General features: G+C 37.4%; 1 protein-coding gene across 4 annotated transcripts; it reads left to right on the top strand.

Moving 5' to 3' along the window:
* Positions 1-435: 435 nt before the first annotated feature.
* Positions 436-22,561, top strand: LOC139960654 (uncharacterized). Of its 4 annotated transcripts, none has more exons than XM_071959194.1 (10): positions 436-596; positions 4,215-4,844; positions 6,389-6,584; positions 7,205-11,169; positions 14,232-14,500; positions 14,759-14,903; positions 15,448-17,807; positions 20,750-21,016; positions 21,666-21,810; positions 22,349-22,561. In XM_071959194.1, exons 2-4 carry the CDS (start codon positions 4,449-4,451, stop codon positions 7,399-7,401), a joined length of 789 nt encoding a protein of 262 aa, XP_071815295.1. In that variant the 5' UTR covers positions 436-596; positions 4,215-4,448; the 3' UTR covers positions 7,402-11,169; positions 14,232-14,500; positions 14,759-14,903; positions 15,448-17,807; positions 20,750-21,016; positions 21,666-21,810; positions 22,349-22,561. The 4 variants fall into 4 exon arrangements, with proteins under 4 accessions (XP_071815295.1, XP_071815298.1, XP_071815297.1 ...); XM_071959196.1 differs by lacking the exon at positions 436-596 and adding an exon at positions 2,482-2,574; XM_071959195.1 differs by lacking the exon at positions 436-596 and adding an exon at positions 2,625-2,775.
* The last annotated feature ends 1,358 nt before the right edge of the window (positions 22,562-23,919 follow it).

The following is a 23,919-nucleotide window of genomic DNA, read 5'->3' as shown; positions in this document are numbered from 1 at the left end:
TTAAAATGAGAGACTTCAAAATGGATGCCCGGTTATACGTAGATATCCCAGAGCCCGAACAGGCTCTCGAGGCGACAATACACACCGAGAATTAAATACTCGGCGAGCTGTTTCACGGTGTGAACGAACAAGTAGGCCTATTATAGGCTATAGTCTGTGTGTCTGGCATGGCTTCCATATATCGACCTTATTATCAGCTGCTATATCATAATTTACATGGACGTTTTATAGATATTATATACAACGCATTGCCATATCTATAGCGTACAGATTTAAGATTACTCCTTCAGGGATGGGGTGTCATTATACAGTGCTAGCCACGTGCATGTTGCCATGGCAATGACAAGAAATGGACGCGTACTTTCAATATGATATTATTATGTATTTGACCTCAACTGTGATCATCGCCACACGGTACCTGTGTGTTGCCGTGTCCCATAGGTTTGAGGTACACATACATCCTGATATAGTACATAAATATAGCCATGTTTGTATGTATGTAAGACGACATCAACCTGATAGAAACATTTCTACAGAATTAACCTCGGCTATTATACCGATGCGAACATTCTTTCAGTCTTGAATTCTACATGTTGGTAAGTAAATGTCGTTCACGGTTGTTATATCATGATATCATTGTCCCGTTAGATAGATTCACTCGTGTTATTACGACAAAGTTCTCCATTACCTTGCTCATTCATCCCAACACTCGAGAACGGAATACTGACATAATGTTTAGTGTTTAAGTTATCTGTGACGCAGTCTGGCTTGGAATTCTCGACATAATTATATAGGCCTATTTGATTTCTTGCACATTCTCTAGATATTTGTGTGTAAGAATGTGTGTAAGTAAGATGTATCAGTTTGTATAAGATGTGTGAGTAAGATGTATAACATATGTAAGTTTGTGTGTAAGATGTTTGTCTGTGGGGGTGTGAAGTACTTGCTATACATAGGAAAATATTTTTCTAAAAAGTTTTTACTGAGGAAAACATGTTCATTGTTCAATCTAAGTTTGTCACAGAGAAAGGGCGTGCATGGATCCCAATGAGGGGGGTAAACTTGCAAATATCTGTCCTATATTTCGTTCTAGAATAACCGACACGTCCCAATCATGAAATCGTATTAGAATTTCATCTCGCTATAGTGAGCAATTCTTAAGCTCCATCGTTTGGATAATAATTAATCAGAAAATGATAACACTAATTAACCCTTTTACATATACCGCAAATAGGTAGATAGTAGGCCTTCTGTATATATATATATATATATATATATATATATATATATATATATATATATATATATATATATATATATATATATATATATATATATATATGTTGTTGATATGTTGATACTAGTTGAGACTAGTGGAACACTAGTAGTTGTAACTCGGAGTTTCACGCGTTTTAGCGATCGTCAGACATCTGAGTTGTCTGACGATCGCTAAAACGCGTGAAACTCCGAGTTACAACTACTAGTGTTCCACACTAGTCTCAACTAGTATCAACATATATTCCGCTCTGTCCACTGGACATAGAGCACTCTGCGCCAAGATAGACGCCAACCAACCAACTATATATATATATATATATATATATATATACATATAGGCTATATATATATATATATATGTATATATATATATATATATATATATATATATATATATATATATATATATATATATATATATATACAACTTTTGTATCATACGATATGATAGCCTCACCAGCAGGACATTTACGAGACCTGTTAGATGCGATTATCATGTACGATCGAGAGGTTACATTTAGGGGCTTTCATAAATATTGCGATGGAATTGTCTTCTAAATATATGTGTTTTGGACATATGCAATAAATGAAGTTTGTACGTTATGCCAAGGATGTAGTTAGTTTACTGCACAGTGTCCGTGGATATTTATTCCGGATTCTTTCCCGGCCTTGACGTTATCCTGTCCGACTCACTGCGCTACATTCAAACGTAGGCTACTATAGTTTGGCAGTGTTGTCATTACCACAAACGGCCAACTGCAGTGTGTTTCCATCCATTTGATATTCACACTGGCTATGGGGACATGATATTGTTTTGTTTTTTTCACTTTGCATCGAAAACATGTTTTGATTGTTTTCATTTATATATTAATCTCGTGACCTGCATATGACCCGACATAAAATCCATGCAGTCAACTTGAACGATTGTTCTATTCTGTACACTGCGTGTGAGATCAAGAAACAGCGGTCCCTTAGAAAAGAACTCCTTGGTTACAATCATTGATACTTTGATGTGAGAAATTCCATTGTCTGTTTGAACAATGAGGAGATGTCAGCCTCTGTGCTCTTTATCGATCCTTATAGGTTGTGCCTAAGTCCTTCATTGTTCAAAACATTAGTAAGTAATTCACAAAAATGGTAAGGTTAGAGTAAGGTAAGGTAACTTGGGTGACTCTCTCAGGTAAGATTCATTCCCCTCTGTAGCCTCGTTATAGAACAACCCTCAGATGTACAAGAGACCGGCGTATCGATAAAAAAAACGTTTTGTTTGGAACCTAGCTTTGGTATTTTTTTTAGGTAAGTTTCTATGATGGTGATATTTTGGGACTTTTAATTGGTGACGTCATCTATTAGACAACGTTTTGTTGACGTAGTTTTACAGTGTCATAAAAGTAGGCCTAAGTTATCTCACGTCAGGACATTAGAACTGGTATAGAAATAATATGAAGATTCAATTGAACACCAATTGAGTCTTCAAATTGCGGAATAGTCCAAATGGTAAGTATATGCATATATATAAGATTTCTTAATGTTCAAATTAGCTTATAAAGGCTACGAAGAAATGACTTCATCAAATAGTTATTCTAACGTATATGGCATTCCATGTTTTCAGACCGGGATGGGAACAGACTATACCAGGAAGGCGCCGTCCCTTGGGATGGACAATTGTTTACTGACTAGTCTACTTCATGGTGTGCGTGTGTGTTATATTGAAAGGCCTAGTCAGTGACACACATTAATGCTAGATATATACTAACTTGGTCAAAAGCTAGTTTCACACGAGCTATACTCCAGTACAATATTTCTGTGACAATTCTTTGCACTGATATCTGTTGGTAATTATGAGGTCAATGTATAGGGTTTGAGACAATGCACGTATTGACATCTTAATTTACATGCTCATTTCTTCTAAGCAAGTAATTAAGGTAGTTACGGTGTTATCGAGAGATGATTTTCGCTTCCCTTTATAGTCCTTCTAGGGAGCGGTGTCATTAGCGATGGACTGGATTGGGACCCGCCTCAAGGGGGGGGGGGGGGCGCTTGTATCATGGTACGGCCCCGGACATAGTTTCGTCAGACTATCTCATAAGAAGAGTGTTGGTTTCCTTACTGGGACATCACGGTCTAGTTCACTGGCCCTTTGCACTGAATATTTGCAAGGTTTTTAATTGCTTACTTAAGTAAATAGGCATATAGTCAGAGTATGTAACTTGTTCAAGTTTCAGAGGAGGGGGGGGGGGACCGTAGAGATAAATTATAGTCTTCACACATCGAGATGTTTCGACCACATTACGTGCAGGTACGATATATGTGTTGATACGTAGGATATGTTTGGTATGCTGATATAGATACAAGCTCTTGGGTAACCTATACAATTCCGCAAAAGCAAAAACACTTCAGGAAGTATTGTGTGGGACAAAACCAATGATAAGTTTCTACTATATATCTAATGAGCAGAAAGTTTTTATTTTTGTCAATACCGCTGTTCATTCAATGGCCTTGCCGAAAGAGACTAATTTCTCACCATCGTTTCTCAACGTACTATTTTGTTTCCTCTGGCCGTGCATGTTAACCTACCCCCCACCCTGCCCCCCCCCCACCTTACACATTGGTTGTCACGTCTTCATTTGGTATCTTTTATAAGCCATTAGCATAACACACGGTATTACCGTGGCAACGTTCACCGTCAAGTTTTCAATGATTTTTTTTTGCCAGAAAGAAAGCAGCTAAAATTATTGGAGATGTACACTAACTTTCGGTATAGAGAAACACTTTTCGATTTATTTATATTCCAACAAATTGCGCCATAATTGTTCTTAATTCTTAACCTTCAGCAAACTTGGTTTTAAGTTTTCATCTCTTGCAGAATGTGAATTTGTTTATTATTTTATTTTAAACTTATTTCTCTTTCCCTCTCTCTTGCCTTAACCTGGTAGATTACTGATGTTCCGGGATTATGCGTTACCTACTCGACACAATATCAAATGATTTTAATTAACATGAGCTTCTGGAATCCGAAACCAGCTTTTTTGTCATTAGATAACATGTTAACATGTTCTACACATGAACACGTGTATAGAGAGGACCGTCCTGGCGATACAACGTTATAGTCCATAAAATGATCCATACGGAAATCTCAAATAACCTTTACTTCACCAAATGAAATTTTCATGACTATACAACCTGATTTAAGCATGATATCTGTGACGTCACATAACGTTGGCGGGAACCACAGTACACGAGCAACTGTCGTCCGTCAAGCATCCCAGAGAACTATCAACCGATCGATACCGGCGATCAACCTCTCAGATGAGCCCACTCCTCGTCCATCTCGTTACGTCAGAGCAACAACTAGACTTGCCGCCACAAATGAATTTATTGGCCGATCGAGGTCCGGACCTTGTCGTCAACCCGCGCAGACGACCGTCGTTAACTTTGGCGAAATTTCCCTGACGACCAAAGAACGTCGTCATGTACGAGGGGTGACCGGGTTCTTTCCGTCAAATGTCCGACGGTCCGGAGACGGTCGTAGCGCAGGAAGTGTGACGCCATCGTTAATGGAACAGGTAAGCCATGGTAGCTCCGTGGTCAATCTGAATATATATATATATATATACGTTTTTTCACTGTTCTTGATTTTCCAACTCATTACGATTTTCATTTATATATATATATATATATATATACATATACATATATATATATATATATATATATATATATATATATATATATATATATATATATATATATATAGCGAAATGTATATAATCAATGAATCCCTTGAGTTATCGGAAGCAAAAGCTCTTTAAAAAGCAAACGACCAAAACAAGTAAACAAAGCCCCCACATTTTGAATCGTCCTTATGTAATCACCAAATCAGTTGACGTCAGGGATATGTCTTACCTTATTATCCTTCATCGTTTTATTTTCCTTCACTTCCAAAACGTGTTTTACTTAAGCCTACATGTTTTATTATATATTCGTCTTAGTTAGCGTCTAATGAAAATCCTGCTGGAATCGATATGTTACATACACAATTTTTTGCTCTTCACTCTTATATTTTCATCCGTTGGTTTTGCAACTTCTCTGGGGTTGACGTACACAATCTTTTATTAAAATTTTCTGAGCGTTAATCGAAAAACTGATTTAATGACAGCGAGCCTACAACTCACATTTTCATACAGCAGGTATATAACCAGACTGAGACTCATTTGCATATAAATTTCGGGTTGAAGGTTGTTATTGTTATTGAATAACTGGCAAGGGCGGCGGAACCGGGGGGGGGGGCACAGGGGGCACGTGCCCCCCCACTTTTCCTCAGGTTAAAAATGTGCCCTTTTTCTACATAAAAATTGAGGTGTCTCAAGTTAGCAATTAGAGGCCAGGGAACCAGAATGAACACTCGGGAAGGGCCGTTTCCGGCCATCTAAGGGGTTTGTAAAACCAAAAAAATTCTTGTACGCTCCGCGCCAACCGATGGTGGCGCTCCGCTCAGATAGTCGTGCATACAACTTTGCAAATCCTGGCTACGCCCCTGACTTTTAATGAATTTTTGTTGGTCAAACTCAAAGCTATTTCGAATGGAAAAAAAATTGTTAAGATATTATCAAGATATAAACACTAATTCAGATGATTCCTACATTAGCAACTATATAGCATGTTTTCACCTCATTTTGTCTCCAAAGAAAACTTGTTCCTTTTTCCCCCCAATTTGCACATTGGATATTGCAGTGCTATATGCATATTTGCCTCGAGGGGGGGGGGGGGGGGACGTTGATGGAGTGATGTGCATATGCAAATACGATAATACAATAAGAGTTATAAAGGGTACTAAATATAATGCTGCATCAGTCCAATCGAATTTCTGCAAAGTGCCCTTTGATGTTGGTGCCCCCCCCCCCCCCCCCAGATTGAAAGTGCTTCCGCCGCCCTTGATAACTGGTACGGTAAGCAAGCAGTTTTATTGTATCTTTTGTTGCGCGAATAGGTCGACTTTGTTCATACGAAATATTGCAAAAGTTACTTGAATTATATATGATGCGAATATTGTCAAGTATAGATGGTAAAGATACGTAACCAAGTTTCTTCGATATTTTCCTCCCACCAGGAGAGGCAGACAATGTCCCCAGAGCCCGTTAGAGATAACGACTCTACAAATTACACAGAAAGTTATCAGACCGCTAAATCAGCCCAGGGGTCACCTAGAAGGTCAGGTCACGATGACCTCACTTCCTGGAGAAATGACATTGCCAGAAGAGAATACCAAGAGTTTGTCCGACGACGTATGCTAGAGAGTCATTCCGGTGAGTTTACCTATAATTATATACTGTATTCTCTCTCTCTCCACCACCCCCCCTTTCTCTCAACCTCTCTCTCTCTATATATATATAAACATGTATATATATATAAATATATACATATATATATTTCTATATATATATATATATGTGTTTATATATATATGTTAATATATATATATATATATATATATATATATATATATATATATATATATAGCGATTGCGTCATGTAAACAATGTAATAATATGAGCAGTGGAGCCGAGAGCCAGATCGGGTCCCGGAAGGATAATATCACTGAGGCCGCCCCACCACCCCATTTGCCCTATTCATTTTCTTGAAGTATGTTTTAAAATGAGAATATATTATGCTTTATCTTACATTTCCCCGGCCCCTCCATTTTGTCCGAACTGGTGATGTGGCCCCGTAACCTCTCCTCTCCACCCCTACTTGTTAGACTTGAAGACGAGTGGAATGGGTACATGTTTAACTTTTTTTTTGGTTATTATCTCCTTCAGATATGATGGGAAGCCAAGGTAATATCCACTTTAAATGTGTAAAATGAAGATATCTAACCATAAATTTGCAACAGATGAGTTCTTAGCTATTTCAATTTGATTTCCAGGCGAGAGCGCGAAAACCAGTGACAATCAACCGAGTCAGACGGCGAGACAAGATGGCAAACGTGTGATCCACGGCGCTGTGAAGAGGAGGGATGGTGCTTGGGTAAAAGCGTTTAAAGTTAAACAGAACCGAAATAATCAACTGAGAGATTTACTAGAAAGCAAATCAACACCAAATTTAGGTCATTCGAGTTGGTGACGGAAGTCACGTGACTGACGCAAACGCTAACATATCAGAACACAGTTTCATGACTGGATGAACCAATACAGAGAGCGAGGAAAAATCAAAAGGAATGATATATTAGAAAACACAGTTCGGCTAACTCTGTAGTTTTGCCTGGCATCTATACTGTCTGGGCTAACTGGACAGCCAGAAACAAACTTGATATTTTTGAAGCTCTAGAGATATAAAGCGTCATGCATCAAATCAGTTATTTTCATATGTTTAGTAGAAAGCATATACAAGTTCACCGAATCGCCATATTGGACAACGATGGGTATATATATAGTGGGGATTCCTATACTGTTGGATACCAATTGTTTATATGCAGGAATTGATGTCTTTCTGCCTACACACTGTAAGCTACACTGACATTGGTTCGGTGAAGACGAAAAGTCGGGACAAAGTGAAGCAGCCCACTTGTGACCAATGGTTGACTGAAATACCCAGGCCCTAGGGAAGACGGTGAAGGTTTCGCGCAACACGTCCCTGTAGTCTTCCCGGCGATTACATGTATGATAATTAACCTTGAGAAAAACCGAGACTGTCAATAGCCAATACAGCGACTACGGAGAGGGTGAGAGGGTGTCTTAATATGCCTATGTGTGTGTGAAGTGGGGTGGGGGTTACCGTCATGTTGTATAACATGCTCTATCTGAAGCGAAATGAATAACTTCAGAGGCGGAAAAAATATACAGCCTGCTTTGAACACTTTTAAACTGAAGAAAAGTGGCTCTGTTCAACCCATCAAGAACACACCACATCGCTTGGGTAATTATGTCTTACATGTTCTTGTTTCCTCGGTGGTACTTCAACTCTGTAAAAGAATTTAATTCTTTCTATCACACTACAGGAATTATAGATTGATCATGCAGTGATGGTTTGAGAAAAGAATATGTTCAAACGTAGGGTGATAACATGTTCCTTGTTCTTTTCTTTCAATTTATCTAACGTGATAGTCCGTGTGGATTTACAAAAGCTGAACATAATTTGTGGTAAATGTTGTGGGCAACTTTCGCGACGAGGAATTTGTCATCTAGATAACCCAATTTTTAAGGACAATACGAGATGCATTGTCAATAGTGACAACCCTTTCAACCGTTCCGATCTTACAACCGCAATATAGCAACTTTGTTCAGTTGGATTTTGGTCACCCCCTCCGTTGTCCACAATTCAAGTTTCCCACAAAAGGGACGGGGCTTCAACTTAGAGATTGTCTTTATAGTCCCCAAATTACAGCACGTCATAATTGCTAGATGTTTTCAAAAAGTACTTTCCTGGAGGTCTTTACTCTCCAAATTGTCAGTCTCAGACATTTTTAAAGAACACACAAGATGACTGCATGTCCCAGTGAGGAAAATGTCCTCGAAGGTTGGTATAAAAACAGTTTAAGAATTTTGACCAATGGTGACCTTTTTTTGAATATTTAGCATATTTGGGGTCAATACAGCATACCATAGACATTAACAATTTTATTGAGATAAAAGCGATGATAACTGACAAGTTTTTCTCATATTAATTTAATATGGTTTGTCACGTATTGTAAATAACGAGAGCCGTTGTTGGCAACTTATAGCCACAAAAAAGTTGTTAATATTAATTAGAAGAGTACAGGCTCAGTTAGGCCATCACTAAAATTTAAAACGCCGGAATAATCCGTTTAAAACCTTACTTCAGACACTGTATCAGTTTTTTTTATACAAAAGTGTAGTAATTTGTCATTGTAGCTATTCCAGTTTTGAATATATTCACCGTTAAAATATTCTCAATCGCTGAAATACTCCTTTAAGCTTAAAACGACGTTGACGTCTAGCTGCCCCGAAATCCAGTCATAAATGTTAACCAACTGTTTCATAAACACAAGGAGCGAACAGATGCAGATTTTTATTTATGTCAACCTTGTGAATATAAAGTTATAGAGTATCCACATAAGGACTAACGCGGTTCGTTAGTCCTTATGTGGTGATTTGAGAGTATCCACATAAGGACCAACACAACTACGTTGATCCTTATCATGGTGATATTAGAGTATCCACACAAAGACTAACGAATATTGTCGGTTTTTGACGGTCATTATGTGGCAGTTTTAGGATCGCACGATAAATAAATGATCTTGGTCATTATGTGGAGGTGCTATTAGTGCCGCATAAGGACTTAAATTGTTCTTGGTCGTTATATGGCGATAACTTTGAATTCACATAATGACTTAGGTTTACATCATTTTTTCTGCATTTTTTTACGGTTTTGGCGTTCCATATCTATCTTATGTGGCAACTCTCGTTGCGTAGACTTTCTATTCCACCAACTTACGGATACCGAAAACACCCCAATCACACTCAACCCACTCACGGGTGCTTTTACCAGGGAGCTGCTACTCTAACCATGGAGCTATAAACATACGTTTATAGCTCCATGCTCTAACGTAGCAGCTCTCTGCTTTTACACTAGATCCGGATCAGATCCCGTGGTAGTTATCAGACGATCATCTCTCCATGGGGTAAGCTTATCCATTGATCCGGACGCATTTACAATTGAGTCATAGTCTGATCCTCCCCAGCTATTCACCGGATGTTGGGGAAAAATCGGATTGGAAATGTGTCATGCGCAGCCGCGGATCGCGTAGTACGTATACTTCAAAACTTTTGTTGTCATGGTGTATAGCCCTATAGGCTATGGTGACAATACGTACTACGCTATGTACGACCCACACGCACTCAATCTACGTAGGAATTAGCTCATGAATAACACACGACTGGAATTTCACGCTAGAATCCATGTGACGTAATGAGGTCACCGGATGATCTCGACATCCGGATCAGATCCGGTCTCTGCCAGCATCAATATAGGTGGATCAGATCCGGATCTGAACTGTGTTTACACTACAGCCGTGATGTCGACGTCAGGATCAGATCCTGGCGTCGGGATCTGATCCGGATCTAGTGTAATAGCACCCTTATACACCAATAAGGGGTTAATCAACGGTCTAGCGTGCGTTACTCACAGGATTAATGCACGATCGGGGGATAATGCAAGCGATGCACGAGGGCGGAGCCCGAGTGCATCCAGCGATAGCATTAACACCCGGAGTGCATTAATCATGTGAGTAACGCACGCTAGACCGTTGATTAACCCCGTTCATTCATACACTACCATTTGTGTGGGGGGAAAAATCATAAAACAAAACATTTTTGGTTACATATAACCAAAGATTTATTAAAGTGATGCCCCGTAATTTTACCGTGCGTTACTCACAGGATTAACCACGGTCAGCTGACCTGAATGGACCAATAGGATTTAGGAATCTTTACTAAGTATGAATGAACAGTATAGTTAATTTCATCCTCTAAAACATCGAGGCATTCCATTAGTCACACTCCATTGCATGATTAGTTCCTTGTTTGTTGTATTTTCCGACAGAAGCCAGTACATTGTTCTGATTGTGCATGTGATAAGGTACCTAACTGGTTTCTATCTTGGCAAAGAGCAAAGAAATGTATGGAATTCTAAGCCCGTTCTATAGCCATAAATTTATTTGCTCTTTTCCATTGTTTAGTCAGTTTTCCTTTATTCATTTATTTACAATCTTTATTCAAATCCAACGTGAATGCATTCTTCCTGTTCATACAAATGAGTTATAACCAATGTGTTGGTAGTTGTCATATAGTGTATGGGTGTGTGATGTATTAGCGGTACCGCTGTAGAAGCTGAATAAATCATTAAATAGTTGGTTACGGATTTCGCCTTCAGGTACGTACAACTTCAACTTTAACTATACGCAATGTTAGTTTATAGCTTTAAGTCTTATCTAAGTCTTATCTACTCAGGTCAAATCAGGTCATATTTACAAATATAATTTTTCACCCTTCAACAAAACTACGAGCTCTTAGTGCCTACACCCATATTGGTTGTTCCTATTCAACGATAGGCATATCAGTGCGGTTTAATAACAATTACTCAACTTGATTCACTATATACATGCATGCAACGATACGCCCCACCTCCCATCGTCAGTCGGGTGGGGGAAATGCGGGTTCAGTAGGGTTTTCTTAAGTTTTTTTTTTTTTTTTTTACATTCAGCCTGGGAACAATTCATGACCACTGATAAGGATCATTACTCTCTCCATCTTTTGGACCTTAAACAAAAAATCACAACATTTCGTTTACAGTTAATTATAGACCTAGTTTATAGTCTAAAAAAGGCCGCTGAATGCAATATATGTTTTGGCTGATTTTGTTTTTATCTTCCGCAAAATACCTCAGCTCCTACTAATTAGCTCATTCGGGGGATTTGGGGTTTGTCCCCCCCCCCCCCCCACGTTTGAAATCCTTTCTAAATATTCCCCAGACTGCACCATTGACTGTATATGTTAATCCCGGCCTCTGGTCCTTCCATAAAGGTTCAGTCCCTACATACGTCAGTCGAGGGGGGGGGGGGTGATTTGCATGGACAGAGAAGGAGGATGGAAGCAGGCTAGTCACATTGTCTGAAGGTGCTCATTAACCTGAGATGCCCTGAAAGAGTTTATAGACGGACTGATGAGACCGGATGAAGATAATATACGATCAGTACTAATAGCCTAAAGAGTTTATAGACCAATACTTTTCAAAAGTGAGCACAACTGTGCATATAGGTTTATTTACCTTCATTTTCTCATTAATATATGGCATCGTTATCATTATGTTAATATATGTTAATTAGCTTTCAATATGTTGAGTAAAAAAGAAAGAAAAAAGAACCACGACATCTTATGATATCGTCCTTATCCTTTCAACACGGGTTCTTTCTTAAATGGTCTTCTGTTAATAGAAAATTATATCATTTTGCACCGACGAAGCCGACCTCACAGCATAACTGTTTTCGGCAAAATAGGATGGGTAACCACATTTAGTCGGTGCTTCTTCTCAACCTAAAAGGGTATCAGGGTCAGTGACATCAACGATTCTACTAGTCCTCTTTCGTCTGGTGTATTTTTTTCTTCTTTTTTTAATTCATATAAGATCAATTTCCATATTCCCTACCTTTGCCATTTCACGTTACACACAACACACAATGGAGTGCATTTAACTTGATGAATAGTTCTATGACGCACATTATATGAATACAACTACTGTAAAAAAATATATATATATAAAAAAAAATCAAAATCACAAGCGAGAACAACTCAATACATCCTTATCTAAAGCTAATATAGGCCTACTCTCTTACATTATGTTATTATAATGGCGTGTATACAGTGATAAATAAATAGCCTTCACAATGCTACACGCTGTCTAAAAAGCGGGAAAAGTACCTGTGTGGAGAACTCGGCGCACCCTCCTTCGTAGTTTTTGTCAACGTTGCCTAAAACTGGACAAGACTATTATTTTTCGGTGACAAAACAGCACCTTGCAGAAACCAGGGAAGCATGCAGTTTTCCTTTGATGCAACCGGCCAATTAAGATTCGCTTCTAAATCGGATGAAAAAAAAAACACAATAAAAACAAACACCAAATACGCATTGGCCTATTTCATGCAACGTTGAGAGTGTACGTACAACCAGGGAGCTGCTACTCTAACGTTAGAGTAGCAGCTCCCTGGTACAACCATGTAGCTATAAACAGATTATATAGCTCCATGGTACAACTGAACGGACTGTAGAACATGAAATGGTTGAAACTGTTTCTTTGGGGGAATTATAACAATGCCCATCTACAAGTTCTCTTAAAATTGTTAGGCCATTATAGAAAACGAGTAAAAACATTTTGGCGGAATATGTTTTTCTTTTCCTCTGACCAATGAAAATTGACAACTTACTCCAAAGTAATCAATGTTGGCAACCTTGATATTATTGCATATACAATTATCTCAAAGCGGTAACCAATTTCTCATACCCACACGTATAGGCCATTACTAAGAATGTGGCAATGAATATAGAAGACATGGGTGATTAAAGTTAAATGTTGCCACTTACCAGTATAGATGAAAATAAATAAAAGGTTATATGCAAAGAAAACCAGAAGTACTTAATAACATTATACAATTATACCCATGCCCACCGCCTCCCCCCCCCCCCAAAGAATATGCTAGAAACGCAAGTATAATGGTCTCTCTGTTTCAACAAGCATTGGACCGTTACTCTTAAATGCCTTTATTCTCAGTCGAAGAGTTTGTGTTGTCTAACTTAACGCTTCTGTCGATTTAATATTCAGATATTCCCAAGAAAGGTATATCATTTTAGAAGCTTTTCAGCATCAGTTGAGGTAATCTGATGTTTATAGGGTTAACGAAGTTAAATATATCTAACTTAAGTTAGTTCATACCAGGGATTTGCTTACTCAAATTACATTGATATACGGTTATATACCGATCACGTGTTCAATGAAACTTCATGCACTATTTCTGAATTATGAATTCCTTTGATTGTACCGTATCAAACTAAATTACCGTATATATATATATATATATATATATATATATATATATATATATATATATATATATATATATATATATATATATATATATATATGTGTGTGTGTGTGTGTGTGTATATATATATATATGTGTGTATATGTATATATATATATATACATATACACACACACACATATACATATATATATATATATATATATATATATATATATATATATATATATATATATATATATATATTCAAAATCAGACACTGACATTGGGATGACATTTTGTAATAGTATTGCTGAGGTAGAGGTATTGTTCCCTCACAATACAACCAATGAGAGAAAGAAGTACGTTTTCAATCAGATAAAATTGCCGGGTTAACCATTTTGTCTTGATTATCCTACAGAAAAAAATGTATTTTGGTGCTGTGCTTTCAACATGGGTTAGTATCCTGTCTATCATAAGCGTAAGCTTCGTTTACGGTGGCAATTTGCTGCCTCGGTTAAACCAACAACAGATGACTGCACTCCAGAATGCCTTAAGTGATGGCACTGTGGCAAACATAAGAAATGAGTTAAACCAAGGCGACGGCCTGATTTTCCAAGATAACTCTAACTTCGAACCTATTTTCACGCTAACAGAGACTCAACGTGCTATCTTTGATCTATGTTACAGGTAATATCTTCTTTCATCTATTGTTCATTTCCCTATTCAATTCATACACATTAAAAATTAATGTTGACATATTTTAGACTATTGAAACACCATTACCGCTATTAGTTCAGGTTGTAATTCTACAACACTGAACTTGTGAGGAACGACTCTTTAAACAAGTCAGTTTCATCAATTGAAGTGACTGGACTATCTAGTCTAAAAAGAAAGAAAGAAAGTTATATTATGTTATGTTATGTTTTGATATGTTTTCATTTACAGCCCGAGGTTTACAAGCGGTGGGTCAACTCAAAGTACACGTAAGAAGAGAAACCCTCCTGGTACAAATGTGAATCTGGCGTGTCCCGGGGTCGTTGGTTCGGTGCGGTACGTCCTAAACGATGATGGCGACCCAGTTATGACTGTGGTATGTTAACGATCTATAGCAAATTCAGTATTTACCATTGTTGCATCATATTCATGATAAACAAATAACATAAAAGATGGCATTCCGTATTGATAAACCGATACAAACCAAACAACAGCAGTAAAGATGACAATTGAGAAAAATGTCGGAACCGCCAGTTTGTAGGGATGTATGTATTAACGTTCGAGAAAAATAAAACAGATAAAAAGGAGCATAGTAATTATTTAACTCAATTATCGTAGCGCGAAAAGACTAAATGTAAACAACACATCCTTAATTTTGTTTTTCGTTGAAAGAATCGGTTTTAGTAAAGGTCTGCAGTAAAACATATATTGTATCATACATAATATTACTTTAAAAGTTATTAGTGACTGCATCCGCAAAAGACCCCTATCCGAGTTTCTACATAGTTTTCTGTTCAAATTCGATTTGAATTCTGTATAGTCTGTTCCGTTGCTTCTTGGCGCCAGTTTGCTAAAGATCCTCATGTCATGGTTGCATTGAGGAGTTTATTTTCACATATTTCTAATTTGTTTTAATGTAGGTCGACACGCCTTCTGTGGGATCTTGCGTAGGACCTTGTGCAGGTGGAACGTGTTGCTTAGATGACTTTTTCGTTTACCTATTAGGAGTCATTTTGATTGACGGTACACGTGAGATAGAAATAACGAGAGCGAACTTACAACATTGTACGTGTGTTAGTGTCCCTTTTTTGGGTAAATAACGTGATTCGTGATTTGTCGCAGGGCCATTTTTTTCCTAAAAAAATATATTATAATTCACTAGTGCATGGGGTCGGGGAGGTTGGGGGATACTTTAAATGGACTTACAACCATTTCCAGAGGAACGAACATTTCATTCAGTCAGTCGTGTCGTTTATCGATGGCTTGATGTAGTTTAATTTGGTTGTTAAGTCAGTTTTGGTGCATCTTTGTCTCATTATTAGCTGTTGTTAGCTGTTAATTTTCTTCATTTTGGTCTGTTTATTTGATCTTTTCTTGTTTAGAATGTTTCATCTCTATATCCTTTCAGTCTATCTGTAATGCACTACATTCTTACTATTGTTCCTTTACACCTTTGTTCTTGTCTCTTGTTTCATCGTTGTATTATATATTGCCCAAATGGCCGCCCATAACCATGATGTTGAGAATACTATTTAAAGGACTAGTTCAGGTGTCACAAATGTTTATCTTATATGAAAGAGGACAATAAAAGAAACCCAATAGTGAAGAAATTATTCAAATATCTTTTTCCGTTTAGGAGATATTCAAGTTTTAAGATCTATCTGAAAACTGCTGGAATCAGACTAGCTGTGACGTCATATCCTCACAGTCCTGAAAAGTCTTTGTTATTTTATTAAAATATTTTGTAAAATTTCATGACTTACAACCAAAAGATACGTCAGGAGATCTCATATGTGTCAAGGGAAGTATTTGAGATATAACAACTGAAGAATATTTGATTAGATTTTTTAGATTTGTGACAAAAAATGTAATTATTTTTAAATGAAATATATTGACACATGTTAAGGAAGTGAGGATGTGACATCACACCCTCACAGTTAGTCTTTCTTTACCAGTCATTTGCAAAGAAATTGTGAAATCTTCAAAGTGTGATATCTTAACAGAGCATGCTATCATGGTAGTTTCTTCACTGTTCTGTTTGTCTTGTTAAGCTCTTTCATACAAGATAGACATGTCAGACACCTGAACCAATCCTTTAAAACACCCTGGGCGGGCAAACTTGGTTAAAGATGTGAGATTTTCATAAAGCGTAGGCGGGGGAGCCTGGGTGGCGGAGCGTGTCCATATATCCTCCCTATTTTCAGTGTAATAATAGCTGTGTCATGAAAAGCATGAGCGGTAATTGCTTTCTTCTCGGACCGTAAATGATCCAGTTTGTGACATGTTTTATGATCCATTGTGAAAATAGTACAAGCGGGCCTGGGAAGATTGGATCAGAGAGGTTCTGCCTCGGAGTCCGGGTTAACAATGTTCCCGAGAGAATTGTTTCGTCGGCTTTTGTGGATGTAAGGAGGGGGGGGGGGGGACAAAAATATGGCACTGGCAAAAAGGGTTTTCTTCTTTACGTAATCTACATAAGGAAGCATGAAGAGCTCAAAAGGGGACCGATGTATGGTATTATTGTCTCCGGGCCACGAAGTTAGGAGGCCCCTCACCACCCACACCTTCCTGTGCACGTTACTAGAATTTTGACCACTGATATAGTATTCTCTGCCTAATAATTTGTCTTCCCTTTCCATGACGCTGACTCAAAGTGAAATTATTTGCTCCTTTATTGCCTTACTAACTACATTCGTCACTTCAAGGTGGCTAGAGTAACAATTTTCGACTGACATGGATAGTTCAGCATAGTTCTTTCTGACTCTTATGTCAACTCTCGTTGTGTTAGTCTTTCAATTGCACCAACGGATACCGAAAACACCTCAATTTCCCTCAATCCACCTAATACACGAACCCTATATAGTTGATTTCATTCTCTTCAACATCCAGGCATTCCATTAGTTCATTATTATATTGGTACAATTTTCCGACAGCGGAAGTACATTATTGTGATTGTGGTGATACGTTACCTAACTGGTTACAATCTTGGCAAAGAGCAAAGATATTTATGGAATTCGAACCCCGTTCTATAGCCATAAATTTATTCTCTTTTCCATTGTTTTCCTTTATTCATTTATTTCTACGATTACAATACAATGTTTTCTCAAATACATCGTGCATGCATCCAATACAGGTTCAATTGTTATTTCCTGTGCCTACAAACGAGTTATAACCAGTGTGTTTGTAGTTGTCATAGTGTATGGATGTGTGCGTGTACTAGCGGTACCGCTGTAGAAGCTGAATAAATCATTTAATAATTGGTTACGGATTTCATCTTCGGGTACGTACAACTTCAACTTTAACTATAAGCAATGTTAGTTTAGATCTTTAACATGGCTTTGAGTTTTATCCAGTCAGGTCAAATCGAGACATACTTACAAATATGACGTTTTCACCCTGCAACAAAATTATGCGACCTCCACATTGGCTCCATATTAAACAATCAAGAGTATTTATAAGCACAACATTTCGTTTGGAGCTAATTATAGATCTAATTTATAGTCTAAAAAGCCCCAAAATGCAATTAATTTGGCTAATTTGTTTTATCTTATCTTCTCTGCCCCTACCCCACTCACCGCCTATACCCCGCCCCAAGCCTTTTACCACAAAATACTTCAGCTCTTACTTAAATCATTCGGGGGATTTTTGATTTTTCCCCACCTCTTAAATCCTTCAATATATGCCCCAGAATGCACCATTTGATTGTAAATTTTAACCAACCCTAGGCTCATCTGGCCCTACATAGATCAGTCGAGGGGGGCGGGAGGGGGGGGGGGGGGCGGGAGGGGATTTTTTAACTTGATAACATTACCGTTGAATCATGTGCACACACCAAATGGACAGAGAATGAGGCTAGTCAAAATGACTGAAGCGGCTCATTAACCTGAGATGCCCTGCAAGAGTTTAAAGACGGACTGATGTGACCGGATGAAGATAATATACGATCAGTACTAATAGCCTAAAGGGTTTTTATACCAATACTTTTCACTGCTATATAGTACGGGCATTAAGCCCATATATATGAAAACTGTGAACACAACTGTATATAAGTTTATTTACCTTCATTATCTCATTAACAAATGGCATTGTTATCATTATGTTAATATATGTTAATTAGCTTTCAACATTTTGAGTAAAAAGAAACAAAGAAGTACCACGACATCTTATGATATCATCCTGATCCTTTTATCACGGGTTCTGTCTTAAATGGTCTTCTGTTAATAGAAAATTACATGATTTTGCACCAACGAAGCCGACCTCACAGCATAACTGTTGTCGGCAAAATAGGATGGGGTAACTGCATTTAGTCGGTGCTTCTTCTCAACCTAAAAGGGTAATTATCTCATTAATATATGACATTGTTATCATTATGTTAATATATGTTAATTAACTTTCAACATTTTGAGTAACAAGAAAAAAGAAGTACCACGGCATCGTATGAAAATATCTCAGTCCTGATCCTTTCATCACGGGTTCTGTCTTAAATGGTCTTCTGTTAATAGAAAATTACATGATTTTGCACCAACGAAGCCGACCTCACAGCATAACTGTTGTCGGCAAAATAGGATGGGTAACTGCATTTAGTCGGTGCTTCTTCTCAACCTAAAAGGGTATCAGGGTCAGTGACATTCAACGATTCTACTAGTCCTTTTTCGTCTGGTGTATTTTATTTTAAATTCATATAAGATGTATTTACCTCTTGTCCTACCTTGCCATTACACGTAAACGACACACAACCCACAAATTTACTGCATAATATACTTGATAATAGTTCTATGACGTATACACTATATTAATACCACTGAAAATACAACAAATCACAAGCGAGAACAACTCAATACGTACACATCTAAAGCTTCTCTTTTACATATTGTTATGACAATGGCGTGTACATATATACAGTGACAAGTGAATAGCCTTTAAAATGCTATAGACTGTCTGAATAGGGTAAGCTACCTGTGTATAGAGACCCTCGCACCCTCCTTCGTTGTTCTTGGTCAACGTTGCCTAAAACTGGGTAAGACTATTACTCTGCGGTGATAAAACAAAACGTTACTCAAATCAGGGTTGCCGGTTTTCATGTACCGCAAACGGCTGATTAAGATTGTCTGCCAAATCGGGTGGAAAGAAAGAAAGAAACATACAAACACCAAATACGAATTTCTCTTCAATCAGTAGACCATTAAAGAAAACGCCAACAAACTAATGCCAAAATGTTTTTTTGTTTGTTTTGTTTTGAGAGCTTTTATTTTTCTCTGATCAATGAAATTCAGCAAACTCCAAGGTAATCAATGTTCGCGTTACAACGCCAAACCGGCAACCTTGATATTATTGCACAGAGAATTATCTCAAAAAAAGTTCTCATACTTCACCACGTATAGCATAAGAACTTCTTTCTTGCCACTGAGTGGCAACGAATATAGAAGACCAATGTGATTAAAGTTACCTGATGGCACTTGCCACTGTAGAAGAAAATAAATAAAAGGTCAAAGGTTATATGCAAAGAAAAAACCGTGCAGCGACATATGTCATTTTAAATACATACAGTAAAAAATTATGCCCCTCCGCCCAGCCAACCCGCCACCCCCCCCCCCCCAACAATATGCTAGAAACGCAAGTTTAATGGTCTCTCTGTTTCAACAAGCATTGGACCGTTACTCTTAAAAGCCTTTCTTGTATGTCGGAGAATTTGTGTTGTCTAACTGAACGCTTCTGTCGAGTAAATATTCAGAGATTTCCAAAAAGGGTATTACTTTTTAGAAGCGTTTCAGCATAAGTTGAGGTAATTTCATTTTGAAATGGTTAACGAAGTTTTATATATCAAATGTAAGTGAGTTCATATCTGGCATTTGTTTACTTAAATTACACGATCTATAACTTCCATCTCGAAATACGGTTATATACCGATCACACGTTCACTGAAACTTTATGCACTGTTTCTGATTAATGACTTCCTTAGTTATACCGTATCAAAATAAATTACCGTAACGTCCTTTTTTTTTTAGCACAGTTGACTGTATTCATTTTTAACGCTATATAAAGTATATCAATTCAGGAAAAATTAACGTCACAAAGTATCGTTCAATGCACTCATCAAAATCAAGTGAACATAATTTGAATAAAGTAAACAATATTAAACAGCATTGTAAATGATAAAAAAAAGAACGTTTTCTATCAGATAAAATTGCCTGTTTTAATTATTTTGTTTTTATCATCATACAGAACAATGTATTTTGTTGCTGTGCTTTCAACATGGGTTAGTATCCTGTCTATCATAAGCGTAAGCTTCGTTTACGGTGGCAATTTGCTACCTCGGTTAACCACACTACAAATGAGGGCACTCGATATTGCTTTACGTGATGGCACTGTGACAAGCATAATGAATGAGTTAAACCAAGGCGACGGCCTGATTTTTCAAGATAACTCTAACTTCGAACCTATTTTCACGCTAACACCGGCTCAACGTGCTATCCTTGATCTATGTTACAGGTAATTTTTTATATATATTTTTTCCATATCCCTTTTCATTTCATACACATTAAAAATTAATTTGATATATTTTAGACTATTGAAACACCATTACCCCTTTCAGTCCAAGTTGTAGCTCTATATAACACTGAACTTGTGAGCTACGACTCTTTAAACAAGTCGGTTTCATCAATTGAAATCAATGGACTATCTAGTCTAATACATAGACCCTTATAGATCAGTTCCACATATACAAGACAAAACTAAATGGGGAACATTAATTTTATGGTCTCTAATGACATGTTTATAATGTGTTATAAATCTATCAAGGACAAATGAGTGCTGGAAGTATTCCAAAGACGCTCTGTTTTTGATATGAATTTAAGAGAAGTGTTTGGTTGAGTATATGTTTCATTATTATTATTATTATTATTATTATTATCACCACTATTATTATCACCACTATTATTATCACCACTTTTATTATCACCACTATTATTATCATAATTATTATTCCCGTCGAATATAAATAATTTGTGAACTTCTTCTTTCTATTTCTCTAGAAATTGAGAAAGAATCCACACGAACAACACATCATTCCGAGACACAATGTTTATCATTGCTAGTAAATTTTTGTATACAATCATCATTGTTATGTTTCAATTTACAGCCCGAGGTCTACAAGCTATGGGTCAACTCAAAGTACACGTAAGAAGAGAAACCCTCCTGGTACAAATGTGAATCTGGCGTGTCCCGGGGTCGTTGGTTCGGTGGATTACGTCCTAAACGCTGATGGCGATCCAGTTATGGTTGTGGTATGTTAACGATCTGTTGCAGATTCAGTATTTACCATTGTTGCATCATATTCATGATAAACAAATAACTAAAAAGATGGCTTTCCGTATTGATAAACCTATACAAACCAACAACAGCAGTACAGACAGTACATCAGTTACTTTGTGGGGATGTATGTATAACAATCGAGAAAAAAATCGAGATAAAAAGGAGCTAGTAATTATTTAACTCAATTATTGTAGCGCGAAAAGACTAAATGTAAACAATACATCCTTAGTTTTATTTTCTGTTGAACGAATCGGTTTAGTAAAGGTCTGCAGTAAAACATATATTGTATCATACATAATATTACCTTTAAATGTAATAGATTTCTGGATTAAAATGTACTAAAATCCGCAGAAGACCCCTATCTGGGTTTCTACATAGTTTTCTGTTCAAATGCGATTTGAATTCTGTAGTCTGCTCCGTTGCTTTTTGTCGCCAGTTTGCTAAGTATCATCATGTCATGGTTGCATTGAGGAGTTTATTTTGACATGTTTCTAATTTGTTTTCATGTAGGTCGACACGCCTTCTGTGGGAGATTGCGCAGGACCTTGTGGAACTGGTGGAACGTGTTGCTTAGATGACTTTTTCGTTAGGCTAATAGGAGTCATTTTGATTCCCGGTACATCTACGTTTGAGTACACGTTAGCGAACATAAAGCATTGTACGTGTGTTGCCTAAACCTAACGTGATTCATGAATTATCGCAGGGCCCTTCCCCCCCCCCCCCAAAATATATAATAATTCACTAGTGGGGTGGGGGGAGGGATACTTTAAAATGACTTACACCAACTTCTAGAGGAACGGCCATACGGTTGTCAAATGTTTATCCCCTTCCCCTCCCATTGGACAGAACAAGATATATGTCGTAGTTGTGCACTTATATGTAGTGGAAAATTCATTTTTAGACAAAACTGTCACAAATTCCAAATTGTTCCTACTAAATTGACGAAATTTCGAGAAAACGGTCGAAGTCAGAAAGGTCGAAATTTGAATATAAAAAAAAATTTGAAGATAAAAAGGAGCCTAGTAATTATTTAACTCAATTATTGTAGAGCGAAAAGACTAAATGTAAACAATACATCCTTAATTTTAATTTCCGTTGAAAGAATCGGTTTAGTAAAGGTCTGCAGTAAAACATATGTTGTATCATACATAATATTACCTTTAAATGTAATTGGTGATTGTTTTCTGGATTAAAATGCACTAAAATCCGCAGAAGACCCCTATCTGGGTTTCTACATAGTTTTCTGTTCAAATGCGATTTGAATTCTGTAGTCTGCTCCGTTGCTTTTTGTCGCCAGTTTGCTAAGTATCATCATGTCATGGTTGCATTGAGGAGTTTATTTTGACATGTTTCTAATTTGTTTTCATGTAGGTCGACACGCCTTCTGTGGGAGATTGCGCAGGACCTTGTGGAACTGGTGGAACGTGTTGCTTAGATGACTTTTTCGTTAGGCTAATAGGAGTCATTTTGATTCCCGGTACATCTACGTTTGAGTACACGTTAGCGAACATAAAGCATTGTACGTGTGTTGCCTAAACCTAACGTGATTCATGAATTATCGCAGGGCCCTTCCCCCCCCCCAAAATATATAATAATTCACTAGTGGGGTGGGGGGAGGGATACTTTAAAATGACTTACACCAACTTCTAGAGGAACGGCCATACGGTTGTCAAATGTTTATCCCCTTCCCCTCCCATTGGACAGAACAAGATATATGTCGTAGTTGTGCACTTATATGTAGTGGAAAATTCATTTTTAGACAAAACTGTCACAAATTCCAAATTGTTCCTACTAAATTGACGAAATTTCGAGAAAACGGTCGAAGTCAGAAAGGTCGAAATTTGAATATAAAAAAACGTTTCCCTGATATTTCAGTATATTGTGTCAATTATTAATCATAAGCAGCTATACGTAGGCAGCCATAATGTTTCCTCTGAATAAGAATAGAGGGCGTTCCCTACAATTCTGTAACTTTTAATACCTGCCACTGACACAGTCTACTGAATTCGTAGTTGATACCGAACGTGATTTTACGTTAAACATGAGGTGCCTTAAAACAACGTTGATGTAAGTATATTGTA

Source organism: Apostichopus japonicus, chromosome 19 (genome assembly GCF_037975245.1).
Source record: "Apostichopus japonicus isolate 1M-3 chromosome 19, ASM3797524v1, whole genome shotgun sequence".
Lineage (NCBI taxonomy): Eukaryota > Metazoa > Echinodermata > Holothuroidea > Aspidochirotida > Stichopodidae > Apostichopus > Apostichopus japonicus.
Note: the sequence above shows the minus strand (reverse complement) of the source record. Positions and strands in the feature narration are given on the sequence as shown.

Bases quoted from the DNA above. Each gene is read 5' to 3' on its own strand.
- LOC139960654 (XM_071959197.1), top strand. From the start codon at position 4,449: ATGACTATACAACCTGATTTAAGCATGATATCTGTGACGTCACATAAC. The intron at 4,845-6,388 runs GTAAGCCATGGT...TCCTCCCACCAG, and splicing joins CGCCATCGTTAATGGAACAG to GAGAGGCAGACAATGTCCCC. The intron at 6,585-7,204 runs GTGAGTTTACCT...TTTGATTTCCAG, and splicing joins TATGCTAGAGAGTCATTCCG to GCGAGAGCGCGAAAACCAGT.